The sequence below is a fragment of the Hipposideros armiger genome, unplaced genomic scaffold, assembly GCF_001890085.2.
Source record: "Hipposideros armiger isolate ML-2016 unplaced genomic scaffold, ASM189008v1 scaffold_55, whole genome shotgun sequence".
NCBI lineage: Eukaryota > Metazoa > Chordata > Mammalia > Chiroptera > Hipposideridae > Hipposideros > Hipposideros armiger.
This window is the reverse complement of record NW_017731405.1, coordinates 92,070-112,483: the sequence shown is the minus strand read 5'-3', so window position 1 is coordinate 112,483 and position 20,414 is coordinate 92,070. Positions and strand designations below refer to the sequence as shown.

The 20,414-nt window shown below is 43.3% G+C and overlaps 1 protein-coding gene across 1 annotated transcript in view; it reads left to right on the top strand.

The window, feature by feature from the left end:
* SERINC5 (serine incorporator 5) overlaps positions 1-20,414 on the top strand; it is a 99,828-nt gene that overhangs the window by 45,045 nt on the left and 34,369 nt on the right. The window contains exon 2 of the mRNA XM_019641074.1: positions 5,924-6,091. Within this exon, the coding sequence (XP_019496619.1) occupies positions 5,924-6,091 (168 nt within the window). The remainder of the gene's footprint in view (positions 1-5,923; positions 6,092-20,414) is intronic.

Sequence of the window (20,414 nt, the reverse complement as noted above, 5' to 3'; positions counted from 1 at the left end):
GAGGATGACAATGTGAGTCCAGGGCCATCGTCAGGAACTTGAGCTACTGCAGCGCTGTGGGAGCTATACCTTGCAGAGCAGAGGCTGTGGAGCAACAGAGGGATGCTCACATTACCTGGGGGTTGCCTGGAGAGCTTTTGACGGCTCCACTGCCCAGTTCTTGGTGGATTTTTCTTGCTTCTTTCTTGCTTTGAGGTTAACTCAGTGTACTAGTCTCTTGCAGTTTGTTTTTCAACATCTAAGAATTTATGCGTGGTAGGGATGTCAGATTACTTCTTGCAGGGATGACAAGAATGAAGCATGGATGCCACCACGCCTCTGGCAGGTGGTACTCCTTGATCACTGTATCTTCCCCGCTGAGACATTCAGCCTTAGAACCCACCTCAGCACAGCATTCCTGAATGCTATGGTCACGATGAGTTGAATGTGAGATGAAATCTATTTACCTACTATCTTCTGTCTACCTCGGCTCCTTCAGTTTACAAGTGAAGAAAACCAAGACCCAGAGAGGGAAGGTGACGCACAGCACAGTGAGAATCCAGGTCCTCCCGGTCTCAGACCTGTGCTCTTCCCACCAGTTAGTCCTTCTTAGACCCTGTGGGCTTAAGTACCTGGTGGCCCAAGCCTGTTGGAACTGTGAAAATAAGACTTGATGGAGAGAAGAGAGAGGGACTCTTATGAGTAAGATAACATCGTGTGTGTGTGTGTGTGCGCGCGCGCAAGCACGTGCGCCTGTGCTTCTATGCTAATTATGACATCTGTTTGGCTTTCTTCCTGATTCTTTGCTATTTCCAGTTGATGTTGCCAGCTGCAAATTCTAGGTAATGAATTGTGCTTTTTAATTTGATAGAAGAAGCTGAAAGTTACTGGCAGCCCTAGTTCGTGTTTCTATGATCATTTGTTCACATGCCTAGGATCAGTCCTTAGAAGATCAGTGCCCAAGGCCAGTGGGGAAGACAGGGAGGGAGACTGATATTTATTTATTGCGATGTGTGTGTGTGTGTGTGTGTGTGTGTGTGTGTGTTGGGTGGGTGAGTGGGTGGGGTCCTTAGAGAGGAGAAGAAAAATAACACTTGGAGGTGAGGCTCAGCTCCAGGTAGCAGCATGCAGCTGGCTTATCCTCTCATTTTGACTCTTGCCCTGGCAAGGACAAAGCACCTTGTGTTTAGAAAAGCCTTTGCTATTCATGCTGTTTGTATTTCAAAGCAAGTTAGCTAGAGCCAGGGTGAGAAGGGCTTTTTGAGAGTTTTCTTTTTCACTATGTTTGGGGAGGGGAAGGTTCTTCAGAAAGGAAAAAAATATATACCGTATAAGTTAATGCCACATTTGCAAATGGCTTTTATATCAATATCTTCAGACTTAGTTGCTTTTCTAAAATAGTCACTTTTCCATCCTTTAAAAAATTATAACAGTAATACAAGCACATGGTAAAAACCCAAACAGAGCAAAACAGTGAGACGTGTGCGTAGATGTCTTTTGTTACCCCCCACATTTAGGGCCACTCTACAGATAATCAATGTTAGTGGTCATTGTACACACACACACACACACACACACACACACACACACACACACAAAGATTCAGTTAAAATATCAAGGCATAATGACTGTTAATTTGCTGGAACTGTCATAACAAACTACCACAGGCTAGGTGGTTTAAACAACAGAAATTTAATTTCTCACAGTTCTGGAGGCTAAAAGTCTGAAATAAAGGAGTCAGAATGGTTGGTCTCTTTTGAGGCCTCTTTCCTTGGCTCGCAGATGGCCATCTTCTCCCTGGGTCTTCACGTGGTCTTCTTTCTGTGTGTCTGTGCCCTAGTCTCGTCTTCTAAGGATGCCAGTCATATTGGATTAGGGCCCACTCCAATGACCTTTTCTAACCATAATTACCTCTTAGAGACCCTATATCCAAATATTCTGAAGTACTGAGGGTTAGGACTTCAACATGTGGGTTTTTGGGGTGGGGGACTCAGTTCAGCCCATAACAGTGAGTTACTCTTTTTAACTCCATTGTGTTGTGTATAGCCCCAAATTCATTTATCCAGTCCTAGCACTGGCGAATAAGACTGTTTCCATGCTTATAATGAACAACCTCATACCTAAATCTCTGTGCCCCTGTGTGAGAGGACATGCTGGATGAACTTCTAGAAGAATTGCAAGCATTGCCCTCCAAAGAGATTGTCTTGGGTCCTTCTCAAGTGCATAATAATTTCTTGTGGAAAAGGAGAGTGTGCAGTATCTACAAATGAAAGCCCTAAAACTTTGTGATATACTGCAGGTGTGAGATATTCAGAGTGTGGTACATGACCCTGTGTACTTGGCCCTGTGGAGTGGGATTGCCAGCCCCTTTGTTTGACAAGTGCTGTCATTATGACTTTACCATACATTATTCATTCAGCATCCATTTATTGAGCCATTGTTGGGCACTGTTTTGTTTATTTCTCCATTGTTATTATTTTTTAATAGGCTATTTTTTTTTAACTTTATTGGGGAAAAGTGTGTTTTTCCCAGGACCCACCATCCCATGTGGGAGTTGAACCGGCAAGAGCATGCGTTCTAACCAACTGAGCCATCCAGCCACCCACCAGCTGCTCAGTTCAATCTAGTTGCAGAGGGCGCAGCTCACTGGCCCATGTGGGAATCGAACCAGCAGTTAGAGCTCACACTCTAACCAACTGAGCCACCTGGCTACCCCTAATAGACTATTTTTTTGAGCAGTTTTAGATTCGCAGCAAAATTGAGAAGAAAGCACAGATTTCTCATATACCCTCCATCCCACACATGCATAGCCTACCCCATTTTCCACACCCCCTGCCAGAGTGGTACATTTGTTACAATTGATGAACCTATAGTGATAGATCATTATTATCAAAAGTCCATAGTTTATATTAGGGCTTATTCTTGGTGTGATGTACATTCTACATTTTATCCTGATTTGTTCAGTAAAAGGTTCTGGACCTCTGGAGCCAGGGGTAACAAGACACTGGCATTTGTCTTCAAGCTTGTGACAGCCCTGGAAATTAGGCTGTTTTGAAATTTTCTAGTTTTGAGGGTAAGGATCAGGGAAGTGACATGATCAGAATAATAAAGGTATAAGGGGCAGGGGTGGGATGCGAACCCATTTTATATCTAAATTTTGCTTTTCCAGAAAGGAGTAGTAAATCATCAGGGCTGTGAGATACCATTTCTTTTATAGATGCTATTTTGACTTTCTACTTGGTGTATGTATCAGTGTTTATTTAGCTAAAGATAATGCACTTGTACCCTTGGGTATTAGCATAGTTTGCTTTGATTAAATAACTTTTAGGCTAGTAGAAAAAGGGGATTGGATTTTAATATTAGGCATGTGTGTATATATGTACATACATCCTGTCTGTCTGTCTGTCTGTCTGCCTATCTATCTATCATCTCATACCCCATAGCATTATATAGAGAGTAGAAGTGAAAGTAAGGAATGTTTGAGAAATCAGATCCATAGACTGCCACATGACTTTAGTGACAGAATAGGATTAAACCAGTATGATTTTCTTTTCACATTTTCCATAATCACATCTGTCTCTCACTGTTTATCTTTAAATGACCAGTTCGGCTCACGTTATATAGCTCTTCATTTTTTTCTTCTGTGGAGATGTTAAGTTTAAATGTTGATTCTCTGTGGGAGTGTTCTATCATGGGAATCATTAACTACTTCTAAAATAGTTCTTTTCCTAAAGAGGATATTTTCTTTATCGCATTTGAATTTGAAATACAGTAAGACTGGTTATCATAGAACTAAAGAGTTACTAACCAGTGAAGGAGGCAGTTGGGAAAGAATTTGGAAAGCTGAGGATGGCATGTGAGTGGAAAGAGGTTAGTAAAATCGGGGAAAGAAAATACGAATGAGTGAATTGTAAAGGAAGGTGGCCCATAAGCGTACGACACGGGCAGTAGTGCTAGGATCGCACTTGTATGATCTGTTAGCTCAGAGCAAGTAGAATAGCTTATCTTATAAGCAGTGGCCTAACATTATGAAGCGAGAAGAGCCTTTTGAGGAAAATAGCTTGGAAAGCTGAAAGTAAGATGGAGAGAATACATTAGCAAATATTTAAAACTGTGAAATAGTACAGAATGACTAGGGGCTCAAACAAGGGCAGTTTCATGAAGTAGATGAAATACCTTGGGATGTCTATGGTTCCAAGACCTGTCATAACATCTTTATAATTACAGCCTGCTGCTGTATTATACCTGTATACCTATGATTTCTTCTCATTGTAAGTGATGTATATATAGTGTGGCATTCTAACTGATGCTTGTTTTGAAGCTCTGTAAAGTCTTGAACTTCCTTCCAAATCATTATCAAGAGACTGAATTGTTAGGGTGTAGGTTTTATATAGGCTATAACATAATGCATGTGCATTTCGTTGTTATTTGCAGTTATGGTCACCTCTTTTGTAGAACTCCCTATTTGCTAAATAGAAATCCGTCCCTAACACCAGGTGTGCCTGATTAGGTCATCCAAGAGACCACAACATAAACATAAGTACTGTTACCACCCCCACTTTATAAATGAGGAGTCTTAAAAGGGTTAGTAAGTTGCTCATGGTTCATAGCTAGTAGGTGGTAGAGCCAAGCCCCAAACCCAGGTAGTGGGACTTTGAATTTGAACTGTTTTTAAGCTGAGCCATCTTGCCTCCTGTTGGCAGCTCAGCGGCAGCTCAGCCCAGGCTGGGACTCGAACCACTGTTGCTCAGAGCTCGCGCTCTTGAGCGAGCTCTTAACTGAGCCACTTGGCTGGCCCTGAATTTGAACTTTTAACAGCACTATATTGTACTGCTCTATGCTTTACTAAATATCTAGTTTCCTTTTGGGGCCGTGGAAATACTCTGTATGATATCATAATGATGAATATATGTCATTATACATTTGTCCAAACCCTCTGAATGTAGAATGAACCCTTAGGTACCTGATGGTCTTTGGGTGATTGTGATAGACCAATGTAGGTTCATCTGTGGTAAAAAATGTACCATTCTGCTGAGTGTGAGTGATAATGGGGAGGCTATGCATATGCGGGAGTAAGGGGTATATGGGAAATCTCTGTGCCTGCTTCTCAATTTTATTATAAACCTAAAACTACACTAAAAAAAATAAAAGTCTTTAAAGAGAAAAAAATTAACACCAGACCCAAACCTGAAAACTTAATCCCTATTTTATTTAAGATTGCCAAATTATGTCTCGTGACAATGACTAATAAAGGCCAGAGATTTTTTAAAAAGAGAGCAATCTAGGCTCCCCACATAGAAGGTGTGTGTACAGTAGGTGTGTGTGTTCCTCCGCATCCATGCCCACTCGTTAGCCTAAAAGCCTACCACTAGGGGCAGGAAGCTGTGGTAATCAATGCCTGTGCTAAGAGGCACCTATGCCTTTTGAGCTTCAAGTTAGGCATCCCTATTATTTCCTGCCAAGGAGGATGGATGCAAGCACACATAGCCATTACATCCCAGCACGTTCCAGGTGTCCATCCAGTTCATTCTTTGGCTCATGGATTTTGACAGGACCTTTCGTTGGGCCCGACTTCCTGTTTTCCATGTTCTCCTCACCCCGCTTTGGCCCTTTTTCTCGTTCTTCTAGGCTTCTTCTCTTGCGCTTATCTGATCCCAGACACTTTTGTTTTGCCTAAGAGCAACGATTATACCACTTCAGGTGAATCGTGCCTTTTCTATTTAATTATCGGGCCTCTCCTAAGCCTTAGTGCTAATCATTAAGGGCAGTATCAGACCAGTTCTGCCGAAAGCTCTGTTCACACACTAAACTGCTGGTCCTGCATGTTCTATGGGCAGGATGGCTTGGAAAAAAAGGTAGCCTGAAAGGCCCACTTGCAGAGGGCTGGTGTTGACAGGTTGGTCAAGCAATGGCTTGAAGGGGATGTTCTGTGTTTCTTTTCTAGTTGGCCTGCTGCTGTGGGTCTGCTGGCTGCTCCCTCGGCTGCGGCTGCTGCCCCAAGATCCGACAGTCCCGGAGCACCCGCTTCATGTACGCACTCTACTTCATTCTCGTCTCCGTCCTCTGCTGCGTCATGATGTCACAAACCGTGGCTAACGCGATGAAAGAGCACGTAAGTCGGCGGCGTTTCCACTCTCCCCGTTTCTGATGGCCGATGAGGGGAGGTGGGACACCTACAATTTAGGATGTGGTTTTGAGTGCACGCGCTCTCTCCACACCTTCCGGGATGCCTCTTCAGTGGTTTCCTGCCGAGTCGATGAACCAGTCAACGTCTTGATCTGTAGGGGTAGTACCGATGCAAGCTGCTGCTTTTGGTGGAGAGGATTGTGTGCTTTGTCTTCGCCTTGTTTATAGCTTTTCCTGATGGGATATATATAGTCTCAGCTTGTGGACTTTTATACCTTTCCCTTGTCCTAACAATCACTGCCAGTATCCCAAGTAGCAGTTATCAAAAACACTTAACTTGGATAATTCCACAGATAATGAGTAGGCTATAGGGTGATTTTTTACTTTTCTCGACACGTCACTTATAAGATGGGTGTCTTTAGGAGTGAGGATGGATTTCCAGTCATTCCCTGAGCAGTATATGCAGAGGTAGGACCGGGTATGTGATGCCGATAGAGACGTACATAGGACCTTTTTCTGGAATTTCCCTATAGTAGACCTTTTAATTATCCAAATTACTGGGGGGCGGGGGGATGTGTTGGAGTTTTTGAGGGAGTCTAATAAATAACACCATCCTTTCTCTCCCAGGTTCTGAACAAATTGACAAAGAAAACTACAGTGTTAGCAAGTAGATGCCCAAAATTACTTTTATCCCTCATAGAGCTAGTGTGGCTCGTATCTGCAAGGAAGTAGGCTTCTCACTCCTGAACCCCAAAATGAGTCAGACTTACCCACCCAGGGAACTCACTGGGGCCAGGGCAGACTTTGTCTGGAGGGGCACAGTTTGCCGGGAAGAACAGCTCTTGTCCAAGGGAAAGGGGGAGAGGAAAGGCTAGCTATGCAAACCCCATTTGCCCCTACAGACTTACTGCTTAGTGGTCTCGGAACCCCTCTACAATGGAGATGGCATTCCCGGGAGCAACTCCGAGAAAGTGTTTGTTCTCCCCAACTTTATGCTGAAACTACAAACTATTTTAAATACACTGAAGTGCTTCAGAAATAACCATTTTCTTCTTTCTTTCTTTCTTTTTTTTTTTTTAGCTGAGTCATCCTGCCACCTGTTGGCAGCTCAGCGGCAGCTCAGCTCGAGCAGGGACTCACACCGCTGTTGCTTAGAGCTTGCACTCTTGAGTAAGCTGTTAACCAACTGAGCCACTCGGCCAGCCCACCAACCATTTTCTTAAAAGCACTCGATATATTCTCATCCATTTGTTAAAGTAGGCCCTTTGAACTTTCTGTTGAGTAATGCTTTGTAATTGTTGTATAGTCTGGAATATACCCGACTACCGTCAGAACTGGTGAAATTAAGATTCGCCTCTGATTGCTTTAAACGGTGGAGTTCTACAGTGGGAGCTGAGGGACATTCAAACTTGTGAGAAATGGAGCTGAGAATCCAGAAGACAAAGTATAAAGTCTTCTGAGGCATAAAACAAGGTAGACATTAATAAACGCCATACGAGAGGATGCAGGAAGTCCTGTGGAAGTTTGGAGGCAGGGAGATCAAGAACTAAGGCTGCCTCATTAGTCCACACTGGGTTTACTCCATCTTGGAGGTGTTTGCCCCCATTCTCTTATTTACCATGGTTTAATCTCATGTTTGTTACAAAATGTTTGAGAGGAGGGATACTGAAAGGGTAAGTTTGAACTCTGATTCTGAAGGTCCACTTAATCTCCCACTTACTACCTTTGTTTTTCAAGTAACTAATGTTCTCTTTTTAAAGTCAACAAGAATTGGCTTTAGAACCCACTGGTCTCAGAGTGGACCAGATGTCTGTGGTATGATTCCCGTTCTTAAGAAGTTTTTCAATTTGGTAAAATTAAGCTTAGTTTCCAAGAAACAAAATCAGAAGCCATACAAATATGTGGTATCTTTTCGTGGTGAACCCTTCAGAAACATTGTTACTGGAGGTAGAGAATTTGGGAGCCATGGTACATATTTTAGGATATGACTTTCAAAATAATTTTAACATTTGATGACCACCAAGTAACCTGCCCCGTGAATCAGTCCCTAACAACCCCAGCCACTATCTATTGGGTTGTCGGAAAAGTCATGACGCATTTTTCTGTTTTTGTTGCAAAAATGCGTCATGACTTTTCCGACAACCCAATATGATTTCAGACTGTTAGTAGAACATTTAAAAAACAGAAGATGTTGACTGGTGTTGCTAAGGGAAGACACCATGGAGGAAGTGACTTGTGTGATAATAATGAGGGCTTTAATTTCTAATATTTATTGGGTGTTGCCATGTGTCAGGATTTATTCTGAGTCTTTTACCTATATCATCTCAGTTCATCATTACTAACTCACCTGAGCAGTAGGTGCTGTCATTATCCCTGCTTTACAGAGGAGGAAATGGAGTCATTGCATCATTTAAGTACCTTGCCTAACACCTCCAGCTCTAAGTGGTGGAGCTGGGATTTGAACCCAAGCTGAATGTGTTCTCAGTGACTAGACTGTATAGGTAGAGAGAAGGGAAAATAACAAGATCAGGGCACATGGAGGACAGAGGGTAGGCATGAGGAGGTAAAATGACCAAGTCTTGCAGGAATTTCAGTGCCAAGGTGAGTCATTTGACCATGGTCTGATGGCAGGTGGGAAGCCATTATAGAGTCTTGAGAAAGAGGTTGTCATCATAGAAACAGATATTCAGGGAGGTGAGCCCAGCAGTAGTGGGTGTGCAGTGTGATTTGGGGTCAGAGTAGAAGGAGGGAGAGAGGGTAGGGACAGGGGCTCTTATAAATGTTTCTGTGCCTATCCCCTGAATGTACTTATTTAAAAATGGTTTGGCTGGGCTTCCTGCATCAGGAATGAGGTCCCTGTGGGCGAAACCAATCCTTTTCCGTCTTCACAGCCTCGCAGGGGACCAGCCAGCTGGTCACAAAGTCAGCTTGTTCCATGGCCTATGGAATAGAGGCTGACCTCATCCTCAGGCAGTGCTTCAGGGCAGGCATTGAAAGGTCCCCTTGTGGGGACGCACACTGGGCTCCTGCTGCGATCCTCGCCCCCTCATTGTTGGCCTGTGGAAATGTTTGAGGTTGTGATGGGAAGAGGAGAAAGCATGTACACTTGTAATGGCCTAGACGGGAATGTGTAATTGCCTCCTACCCAGCATTCGTGTGCAATGGCCACGAGCTGTCTGGAGCCACGTGGGCCTTGGGTATGTGGGTTAAGAACATGAGGGCAGCTCCCTTTCTGCTTATTTTCAGTTTTTGCCTTAGTTTTAGAATGTGCCCTGTGTTTAAGTCTGAGCAAGAGGGAACTGCAGGGAGCTGCTGGGCCAAACTGCGTCCTGCTTCTGTTCACTAGGAGCGTTCCTCTTTCCCATGAGAACTTTGGCTCAGAGAAAGCGCTACTGTGGTGATTGAATAGGGTGTGATTTTTTTTTTTTTGTCTTCTGGAGTGTTTTTTCCATCTCAAAATGTGTAGGAGCCATTTTATTACCAATCATTCTAGTCAGGAACCATGTCATTCAAGTAGTCTTGAGATATTTGATGGCTGATGGATGAAAAATCCACTTTAGAAGGTAGAATGCTCCTCCCCCCTCACCCCAAATTAAAAAAAAAATGGGCGAGAGATTTAAGCCTCCTGACCTGCACCACTAAATTAAGATGTAACTTTTAGATTTGGAGGCAGGCAGATGATGACACTTGGAGGTTTGGGCACACGGGAAAGCTACATGGGCATTTTGAGAGGGAGGAGAAAGGAAGGTTCTTGTTTTCTGTGGGAGGGGTGCCTCTAAAACCAAACCTGTACTGGAGAAGGGAGGACAGGTACCGCTGTGGCCCTCAGGCCTTCTTCCCTGCAAGCTCAGTATGCCAGGCCAAGGTGGGAAGAGCCTTCCATGTTCCTAACTTGAAGCATCTTTGACCCATTTGCTTCATCCTTGTTCCGCTTGGTCCCTGGGCTGCTCTAATTCATTGAGACAGGTAATAGGTAGTGCCTGAGATGGCTGAATTCATGAAAAGGTGTTTTTTTTTCTTTCCCCAGAACCAAAACACATCTTGCACATTATGGAAGACTCTTTGTGTTATGTATTTGTTTTAAATTTACATTTTGAAGAATTATTCCTTATATTGAGAGGAGAGGCAACTAAGATGTTTATTTTGATAGCAGTCTCTTTTTGTTCCCTCATTTGTTTTTAGAAGACATTATGTTTTGTTTAAAATCTTACTTGATCCCATTAGGAAACATGTTTTACTTTACACATTATTTCCTGCTGTTAGGTTTGGGTCAGTTTTCCTCTGAGTGAGGAGTAGATGCTGAAATGGCACTTCTGTGATGGTTACTCTTGCCCTGGATAAAAGAGCTTTTTAGTTCTTTTCAGCACAAGGGTGATAATGTTGCAGGGTAGAGTGGGCTTCAAAGGAAGATTGGATAAGACCTAAGGGATCCGGAGGAGAGAGGGACTCATGACTGCAGTTTCCTCTGCGTCATAAAAGCAGCTTCTGAACTCCATTCTCTCCCTGGACTTGATGAAAGTCAGCCAATCTGATGTTCAGAGCTCTGGGCCCTTCCCCTACCCATTAGCCAGTGCCACACCCAGAGATTTCAGGGGAGCCCGGAACTCGCCTCGCCTAGGCATTGTATATTGGCATACAGGTTCTTGTTTGGGTAGAACTTTTTCTTTCTTTTTTTTTTTTTTTAAATTTTAATTTGGCTCCCTTTAGAAGGGCCAGCATACTGTAGCTCACCACAGGCCCCGTCCCTGGCTGCTCACTTACAGCGCATCTCACACGTTTCCCCTTACTGTTTGTCCCCCAAAGAAAGGCATTTGGGTTTGCAACTCCTGGAGTAGCTTACATCCTTTGAGTTCACAAGCTTCTGAAAAGGCTGTAAATTCAAAGAGAACACGAGGGTTCTCTTACCTCACCCATCATGGCGAGCAGTATGGAAGTTGATGAGTGTGCTAGAGTGGTCTGCAAATCTACATGCAGAGCTCTGGGCTGAGACCTGAGAAGCCCTTCTCTACCATCGCTAGTGTTTCCTTTTGCATGCTGGGATCTGGCATTTTTATCCAAGTAACTATTTAGAAGCTGTCCTCATCACTGAGGTCCACTAGGCTCAGTGGGCTGCCGGTTTCAAGACTAATGTGGGGTGGAGTTGGGACACTGACTTGGATCTCAGCCAGGCCTCTCCTTCCCCAAGTTTCAGTCATCGCCTACCCACTCCCCACCCCCTTAAAATCTTAAGTACACATTCTAATCACAGTCTCTACATGTATCATGAAGTCAAATTTTCTAGGAAAGGGGAAAAGGGTTGGACATTGAGGCTGCTGACTGTGGGTTTAGGCCCTTTGAATAAAGTTTAGCGGGATGGGCTTCAAGGATTTTTCTCTATTTATTCAGAAAATCCAGTCTGTCGCAACACATTTCCTAGGGGTGATATGTAAACTTTTTTGTTCTGTATTTCTCTGTCATTTTCACTGTTCATTGCCTTCACCAAGAGATGCAGTGATGGGAAATTCATGTATATTAACAGTATTAATATCAGAGTATGTGGAAGTAGATGGAAGTCAAATAAAGAAGGATTCTTTGTAGCCAGTCTAGTCCACATCTTACCACCCACCACCCAGAACGAAGTGGCCATCTCTGCCTGAGCTTTAAACACTGCCCTCTGCCCTTCTCAGTCTTGGACTTCCTTCTGTGCAGCTCTTTCATGTCTGGCTTTGGTTATTCTGTATGTACATCTGCATTAGAGCAAGTATTGTTTGTGGGGAAGCCCTCCCTGTGCTAGTCAGAGGGGCTAAAAAAAATATATGCAACACAGTTGACAGTTAAAAGATCTAGTGAGAGAGATAAGAAATGGAAGAAAAGCATACAGCTCACATTGATGCGAAGAAGTGTTCTGCACTGTGAAGAGATAGCAAATACCATGCAGTGTTAAGCAGAGAAAATAAAGACCTCTTTTAGAGTATAATTTGAAGAAAACATTAGAATTTTTTAAATATGGGAAAATCTTAAGTCAGAATCCGAACCAACCCCCTCATTTGACAGGTGAGAGGAAGTGGCTGGTCTAAGACTGTGACACTAGGCAGAGGTGGGACCAGAACCCAGGACTGCTGGCTGTCTGGCCGCCTGGCCAGTGCTTTTCCTGCCCGTATGTATGACTAGGTTTGATTGTTGTGCAGATGTTCATAGAAGTAACAAGAAAAGCCTGAGCAAACTTATCCTTCCTCCTGGTTCCTAATCTTGCTTCTGGAGTCAGTGGTGAGGGAGAAGTATTTCTTCTTCAGAAAAAGCACCACCTTGGGCCTTTGCAGCTTTATTAGCTTGTCTTCCCCACCTGCCTCCTTCCGGTTGTGGAGGCCAAAAACCGAGCTCAAGGGACAACTGGTAGTCTGAAGTAGAAAATGGCAGCAACCACAAATCTAGTGTTTATTTATTTGGTGGCTTTGCATGTAAAATAGAACCTGCCTTCAAGTTGTGTTTGGTGTAACTGCCTTTTTAAAGTAAACATCCGCGATGAAAAATATTCCACTGTGATCCAAAACACCATGCAGTTGGTTTTAGCATAGAATGGTAGGTATTTATGCTGAAGCTGGAAAGCCTGGGCTCTTAGTTTTGATTTTGATGTTTGCTGATTGAATGTTAAGAGAACTGTGTATCTGAAACCTAGTATCAGGTGTTGCTCTAAAGCATTGAACTCTAGAGAAGAACTCTTCTTAGCTGGTGTTGTATGTTTTTGTATTAGACCAAGTGTCGACTTAGCTCTGTGTGTGTGTGTGTGTGTGTGTGTGTGTGTGTGTGTGTGTATGGCTGACATAGTTTTTAAAAAAAATTCAGCTGAGATAGAATGCTTCTCAAAAGTTCTCTTCCTGAACAGCAGTTGAGGTCATTGTACTGTTGTACCTGACATGTATCAAGTCTATCAATGAGTACGTTTCTGAGGTTAAAGGTGGGTTTGGTCTATCAAACCTGAAGGTCTTTGTAGAACATGGAGGGAAAATTCTCATTGTGGCCTAATCACAGTTTCCCTGTGGGGAGCTGGCACCAAGGTTCCACCTCTTAAATCCTCCTGGCTTTCCAAACAATTTTATCTTTGGTCTAAATTCCATCCAGACATAACACCACGTGGGAGAAAACAGAGCCTCCCTGCAACCCTCCCATCCCTGGCTCCTGTCGTTGCTGTGGGTCCGTACCCCTCTACACACAAGGGAATGCCAGGAAATGATGGTGGGAAATAGTTTTGTACTACAGGCAGCGATTTGAACTAATGGATATCCCACTGAGAGTCTTTTTTTGAGTCTGAACCAAAGACAAAGAGGTTTGATCCTTGTCCAGCAATAATGAGCTTGCCAGGAGCCAGAAAACAAGGAACAATAGGTATTGTCCTGGTCTGCAGGACCCATTACCCAGGAGCTTTTTTTTGGGTGGGGTAGGGGGCATCAGACATTAACAGGATCTCTGTTTCAGGATTGGTCTGGCCGTGGGAGAGGGAGAACGATAAGATGTGAGAACTGAAGTTTTCCTAACCCTTTTTTTTTTTATGTCATCATCAAAAGCATCTGTTAAGTAACTGTCCACGGTTGGAGCACTCTGCAGATAAATAGGACAGACAAGAGCTTACAGTTGGAAATGAACAGTTCTGGCGTTATAAACACGGGGCCAGAGGAAAAAGACAAATGGCACAACAAATAACAAACTAAGAGACAGTAGCCTCCAAACTCTGGGAGCAGGACACATAAATATTGTGAATAGTTGAGCCTTGATAGTTTACGCAGAGTTTAAAAGTAGGTGATTGTGTTACTTGGTTAAACTGTAATCTGAGTTCATGTTTTAAAAAATCTTTTAAGTCATGTAATTCCTCCCTCTCCCCTTCCTCCTTCCCTCCCTCCCTCCCTCCCTCCTTCCCTTCCTCCCTTCCTTCCTTCCTTCCTTCCTTCCTTCCTTCCTTCCTTCCTTAGTAGGTGCCAAGTACCTTGTGAGGTGCTGGGGATAAAACTGATAGCAAATCATAAAAATGACTCGAATTTAGCTTTTAGTTAAACTTGTTAAATTAGCCCTCTTAAGAGGCCTAGCTCCGCTGTGAAGGGAAGCAGTGTTTGCCACCTCAAGACATGCCTTTTGGGATACTGATTTTAAGTTGGTTATTGGGAAACAAGACTCAGAAAAAAAACACTTTTGACCTCCCCTTAACTGCCTAGAAGGAATTTAGATGGAGGATCTGCTCCAGGAGGCCCATTCACCTGGAGATGTCAGCAAACATTTGTTTACCAAACATTGGCTTTTCATCTCCAAGTGAATGGCTTTCCTACCCTTTGAAACCTCAAATCACAGCCCTCTAGTCTTCTTAGCTTGGAATTGGCGTATAAACCTTAACTACCCAATACTTTTTTGGGTCTCTATTTTTATGGCTCTCAATATACATTCCTATCATAGACTTTATTATACACTTTCTCCTGTTTGTCTGCCTCTGTTGATTTGATTATTAGCACAACTGGCAGAGCTTAAAACCTGAGAGGAAAGACAGCTGGTTGTCGTGATTTCTATTTAAAAATTAGGAAAGAATATAGCATGTCGCGGAACCTGAAGATCTGCCTGTAAAACTGGTTTCAGGCAAATATATTGCTTGACCTAAGGAAATAATGTCACAACTTGTTAAGCCCAAGATGGATAGATCTGTTTTTCTGTTCCTAAGGTAACATCACTGACCCACAATCCCAGAATGGGTTGCAGGACTCTGGTTTGTTTGGAAACAGGAAGACCTCTGAAGTCCAGTAACAGAGACCCTGGACAAGATGATGCCAGGGGAGAAATAAATCAGATTAAGAAAATTATGGAATCTTACATCCTAACTGACCAATCAACACAGCCCACAGCCTCGAACCCTTTACTCATGACTTTAGCCCTTAAAAGACCCTGCTTGCAAACCATCAGGGAGTTTGGGTCTTTGAGCATCAGCTGACCATTCTCCTTTCACTGGTACCTTTGAAATATATGCTCTCGTTCCTTTTACTGCAACTTGGTGCCAGTTTATTTGGCTGTCTAGGCGCGGGGCAAACCGACCCCCCTTCTGGGTCAACAACAGGGATTGGGTATGAGTAACATACAGTCATTGTCCTTAGAGAACTGGACCTGGGGAGGGTGCGGGGAGAAGAGAACAGTTTGCTAAGTGTATACAAAAGGAGCCTCAGCATCAGACTGGGTGTGCACACAGTTGTTTGAAAGCTAAAAACATATAAACTCCATTAATGACTCTAGGGGCCGGTGGTGTTAGCTTAACTGTCATTTCCGTTGACCTTTGGGTCACAGTAGAACTCAGGAATGCTTTCTGTTACTCCGTGTGAGGGACCGGGAGCTGAGGTGAGGTAGAGGGTGAAAGGGAATGGGTTGTGTTGCAAGACCTGTAAAGCAGGGCTGAGCTTGATCACAACGGGGTTGGTTATTTTGGGGGTGTGGCTTTTAAATTTCTGTGAGGCTGTTTCTACAGTCTTAAAATAGCTCTAAAATTATCTTTTACCATGCCGGCTTTCATCAGTGTGGGTTTTATTTTTGGTTCCACAGGCTGTATTTGCATAACAGATGTGAGGACTTTTTTCTGTTAGAGCTGCTGAGCGCTTATGACCCACAGAACAAAAAGCATTGGCACTCACAGGCATGTCCTCTCCCCATCGCCCCTATTACCCCTCCAAAAAACTTTGCAGGCACATATATTAAAATACTTAATTTGCTGCTCTAAAACTGACATATGGGAGATGCACGATTGGATTCATTTAAAGCACAAGTTCCATTTTGGGACAGCATTGGGGCTCACTGAACCCTTTGGAGAAGGGAGAGCATCTAAGTGGAGGTGAAAAGTCTGGACGGAGTGCTGGGATACCCAGAATACAGCCAAATGAGCTGCCGTGCTCTCTACTGCTCCTTTGGCTTTTGAGCTGTCAAGTAAGTTATCACCAGTTGTCATTTGCCTTTGAGATGTTAATTTATACTTCAGCAGTTCTGCACAACTTCTCAGCTCTTCTTCCTGGTGGTCCAGGGGGTGGGCGGACTTTTCCTGTGAAGAGCCAGCTAGAAAACATTTTTGACTTTGAGGGCCATGCGGCCTCTAGCAACTGCTCAACTCTGCCATTGTAGTACAAAAGCAACCAGAACAATAGGCTGACAAATGAGCGTGACTGTGTTCCAATAAAACTTTATTGACATGAACAGGAGCTAGCTGGATCTGACCCACAGCTATCATTTGCTAACTCCTATATTAGATCTTCTGTGGCTCTCTGTGTGTCATATGCAGTTAAATTCTCCCCTTCTGTAAAGGGGAAACTTCTATGGCCTAAACTTTGTCCCAAGGATACCAGAGTACTTTCTTAAGTTGCAAATATCTGGGCTGTGTGAGCCACATATTGGGTCGATTAGGCAAGAATAATGGAGCAATAAATTTAGCATGACATGTTTAAGAGTATATTTGCCTTATTCTGTATGGCCTTTTGAAATATATGGCAAATCATTCACAGATAAAGATAATTAGTACTTTTTTTATGTAGCCAAACCAAGTTTTTTGGTGATGGAGAAGTAGGGGTGGAGAAAATGAGTGTGTGTGTGCCCTAGTTTCCTTGCTGCTGGAGACCCCCAGTTCCAGGTCTAATAAATGGTAAAATGAGAAAGACACAGGCCAGAAGCCTACATGTCTGACATATCCTGATCCTTAGTACTAGGATTGAGGAGCAAGTAATCAGGGGCTGTCAGAATCATGAGGTTATAGATAGAGTCCAATCTTTGGGGAATATTAGATTCTCACATTCCACCTAAAAATCAGTCAGAATTAATCAGAAAAATGCTTGAAATATCCATGAAGTAGAGCACACATGGTTTTGTGGATACAGCATTTCATTAGAAAGTTAGGTCCTTGTTAGCATGGATTTTTTAACCTGTTTTATTCACTTGCTTGTATCCCCATAACCTAGAACAATAGCTGCACATAGTAGATGGGAACAAGTGAGTGAATGATCAAACTCAATGTTTATGGAATGAAGAATGCACGTGCCAACTAATTTCACTGGGTTTTTAACAGTTATTTACGGAAGACAGTCATGCATGTAGTTGAACTTGCATATGTCACCAGGGTATTTCCAGGTTCACACATTTAGGAAGAAAGCTGATTCGGGGCTCACGTAACCTGTAAGCATGTCTTCTGGGTGACTAAGTGGTCTAAATAGAAAACTTTGCCTGTTTAGACATTTAGTCCCCTTGTTACAGAAACCTCAGCGTCTCTGTGTTCAAGAGGTATTCTTCAATCAAGTCAGCCTTGTCCCTCTCAGGGCAGCACAAAGTCCTCCATCAGACCCGATGTTCTGTAGGAGGGGGAGAGGGAGGGGACAGTAACCATATTTTCTAGCTAAAACAAAGCCCAGACTGCCATAGCTGTGGTTTTAAGGTTTCTCTAGGGTTAGCAGTAGATTTTTCTCTGGGACTCAGAGGGCTCCATTCCCTCCCCACTCCCCTGATTGCTGGGGCAGTGCTTATGGGCGCAGACCCTCAGAAATGAGGACAGAGATGATGACTCTGTGGTGGGGGTGATGTGGCAGATTTCCTGGCAACAGATGGGGGTATGTGTGGTTCTACTGGCATTTCTGTTCCTTTCTTCCATTCTCCCTGTTACCCCCAACCCTAGAGTTTTTAAATCACGACCCCCTCCCGGGGAAGAGTTGGGCAGTATCTATTAAAATTTAAATCATACCAACTTTATGACCCCTTCCCCCTTGGTTCTTCTGGCTGGTCAAATAATTGACGTACAACAGATGAACAAGAGAAGATTAAATTTTAGTACGTGTGCACTGCAAATGCACATCATGGAAATTCTGAAGACAGGTAAAAGGAGGAATATGTGTCATTCTGGACTAAGGAGAGGGAGGCATAGGGTAAAGGACTTTGAAGGGAGAGTAGGCAATTCACAGGTACATGAAAAAGAGCCAACATTTGGTAAACAAATTGTTGCCTTGCCAGGGCCACCCAGAAACAGTGGACACAGAGGTGAATCTAACAGACTTGGTTTGGATCCTCTGTCTGCCACACTTAATTCATATACAAGGTGTGATCAAACAATACAGTGAATGTTTAAATTAAAAAAAATGTATTACAGTAAAAAACACATTGCCATTAATCCCCCTCATAACACTCCCCCTCACATTGAATGCATTTACACCACCGTTCTTGCCACTTTCTGGAGCAGTTGTGGAAGTCCTCTTTTGTAAGTGTCTTTAGTTGCTCTCTCGTGGCTGCCTCGATGTCCTGAATCAATTCAAAACATTTAACTTTCATAGTCATTTTGACTTTGGGGAAGAGCCAGAAGTCGCACGGTGCCAGATCTGGTGAATAAGGTGGATGAGGACACACCGTAATGTTTTTATTTGACAGAAATTGCCATAACAGAAATGATGTGTGACAGGAAGCCTTTTCGTTATGATAAAAAAATACAGTGAATGCTGCTGCCAAGTGCCATCCATCGGAAAGGCAGGGATCTTCAATATGGGAAGCGGCGCGTCGAACCTTAGTAACAGCGTGTGACAAGTTTCAACTTATTTGGTGCAGTCAGTCGGGTGTGACCTATAGTTGAGAGAAGGTGTGTTTTAAAGTGTGCTGTAAATCATGGATCATGAACAACACATTAACATGAAATGGGCAAAAGGTTTTATACTCCATCATGACAATTCCCTATGTCACGCATCGCTTCTGAGACAGCAATTTTTGTCAAATAAAAACATTACGGTATGTGCTCATCCACCCTACTGACCAGACCTGGCACCGTGCAACTTCTGGCTCTTCCCCAAGGTCAAAATGACTATGAAAGGTAAACGTTTTGAATTGATTCAGGACATCGAAGCAGCCACAAAAACGCAACTAAAGATGCTTATTAAAGAGGACTTCCAGAACTGCTTCAGAAAGTGGCAGGAACGATGGGATAAGTGTGTTCAATGCAAGGGGGAGTATTTTGAGGGGGATTAATGGCAATGTGTCTTTTACTGTAACAAATTTTTTTTATTTTAAACATTTTGTGATCACACCTCATATGCTAAGATGAACAGCTTCCCCACCTTGTAAACAAGTTTTTCTACCTGAATTCTCTTAGGCAGGTAAGGCGGAGGTAAAAAACAACAAAATCTCTTCTGAATTTGTTGGGCTTTAATTGTTTTCTGCTTTAAATCTGCATGTGAGGGAGGTGCATTGTGGGGAGACTCATTCTGGACCCCTATACTTTACATGTGTACAGAGAGATACACAAAATAGGGGTGAAATCCATTGTGCATTATTTACCATAGTGAAAAAATCAGAAACATCCTAAATGTCTGCCAGTTGGGTAACAGAAACTAAACGATGGTTGTTCCGGACTGTTAACTATATAGTAGTTAGAAAGGATGCAAATACAATAGATTGTGTGTTGAGCATGCAACAATCTGCAAGATATAGTAAGTGTAGAATAACACAGCAGAGGGCCTAGACGGATACACATGCAGTTCTGACAGTGCTTACCTCTGGGAAGCAGTCACGTTAGAGTTGGGCCAGTAATGGTCTAGCTATTAAGAGGGTTCTGTTTTCTGTACCATTATTATAATTCACAATTTCTTTGGCAATAAGAATATACTTATGTAGTGCTTATATAATTGCAAATAAGTGAAACTTAGGAATGGTCCTTGGATCCTTACCTTTCCAGTTAGATTTCTGGAAAGCATGGGTAAAAGGCCCACTTCCTGACCCAGAAGATCACTTCCTGACCCATATCCATACTCCCTGACTATCCCCTCAGCCATCTGCAGCCCAGCTTGTGTTCCTACACAGCTCTAGAGACTCTTCTGATCAATGTCTCAAATGACTCCTTGCTGTCAAATCCAGTGTTACTTCTCAGTCCTCATTACATTGGCAGTATTTGACACTGCTGACCACACCCGGCTTCTTGAAAGCCACTCTTTCAGCCTCTGTCTGGTTCTGTACCTTTTTTTTTTTAATTCTTCCCATCCCAGGAATGTTTACATTCTGCAGCGTTCTGGGCTGTGCTCACTTCTGCCTCCCTCCCTCTCCTCCACCTGCATTCCTCTTCGGGGGAGCTTTACTCCCATTGAATGCATACTTTGCGGTCTCTGCTGGTCATACCAAATTTTTATTTCTCGTGATGCTGTTTCTCTGGAGCACCACATCCTTGCTTAACCACTTGCTCACATTTTCCTTTGATAACAGGCACTTCTACCCCAAAACTGCTGGTCTCCTGGGATTCCTATCCACCACTGGTCTGCCATCGGATCAGTTGCCAAGCTAGAAACCAGGATGCCTAGCCCAGGTTC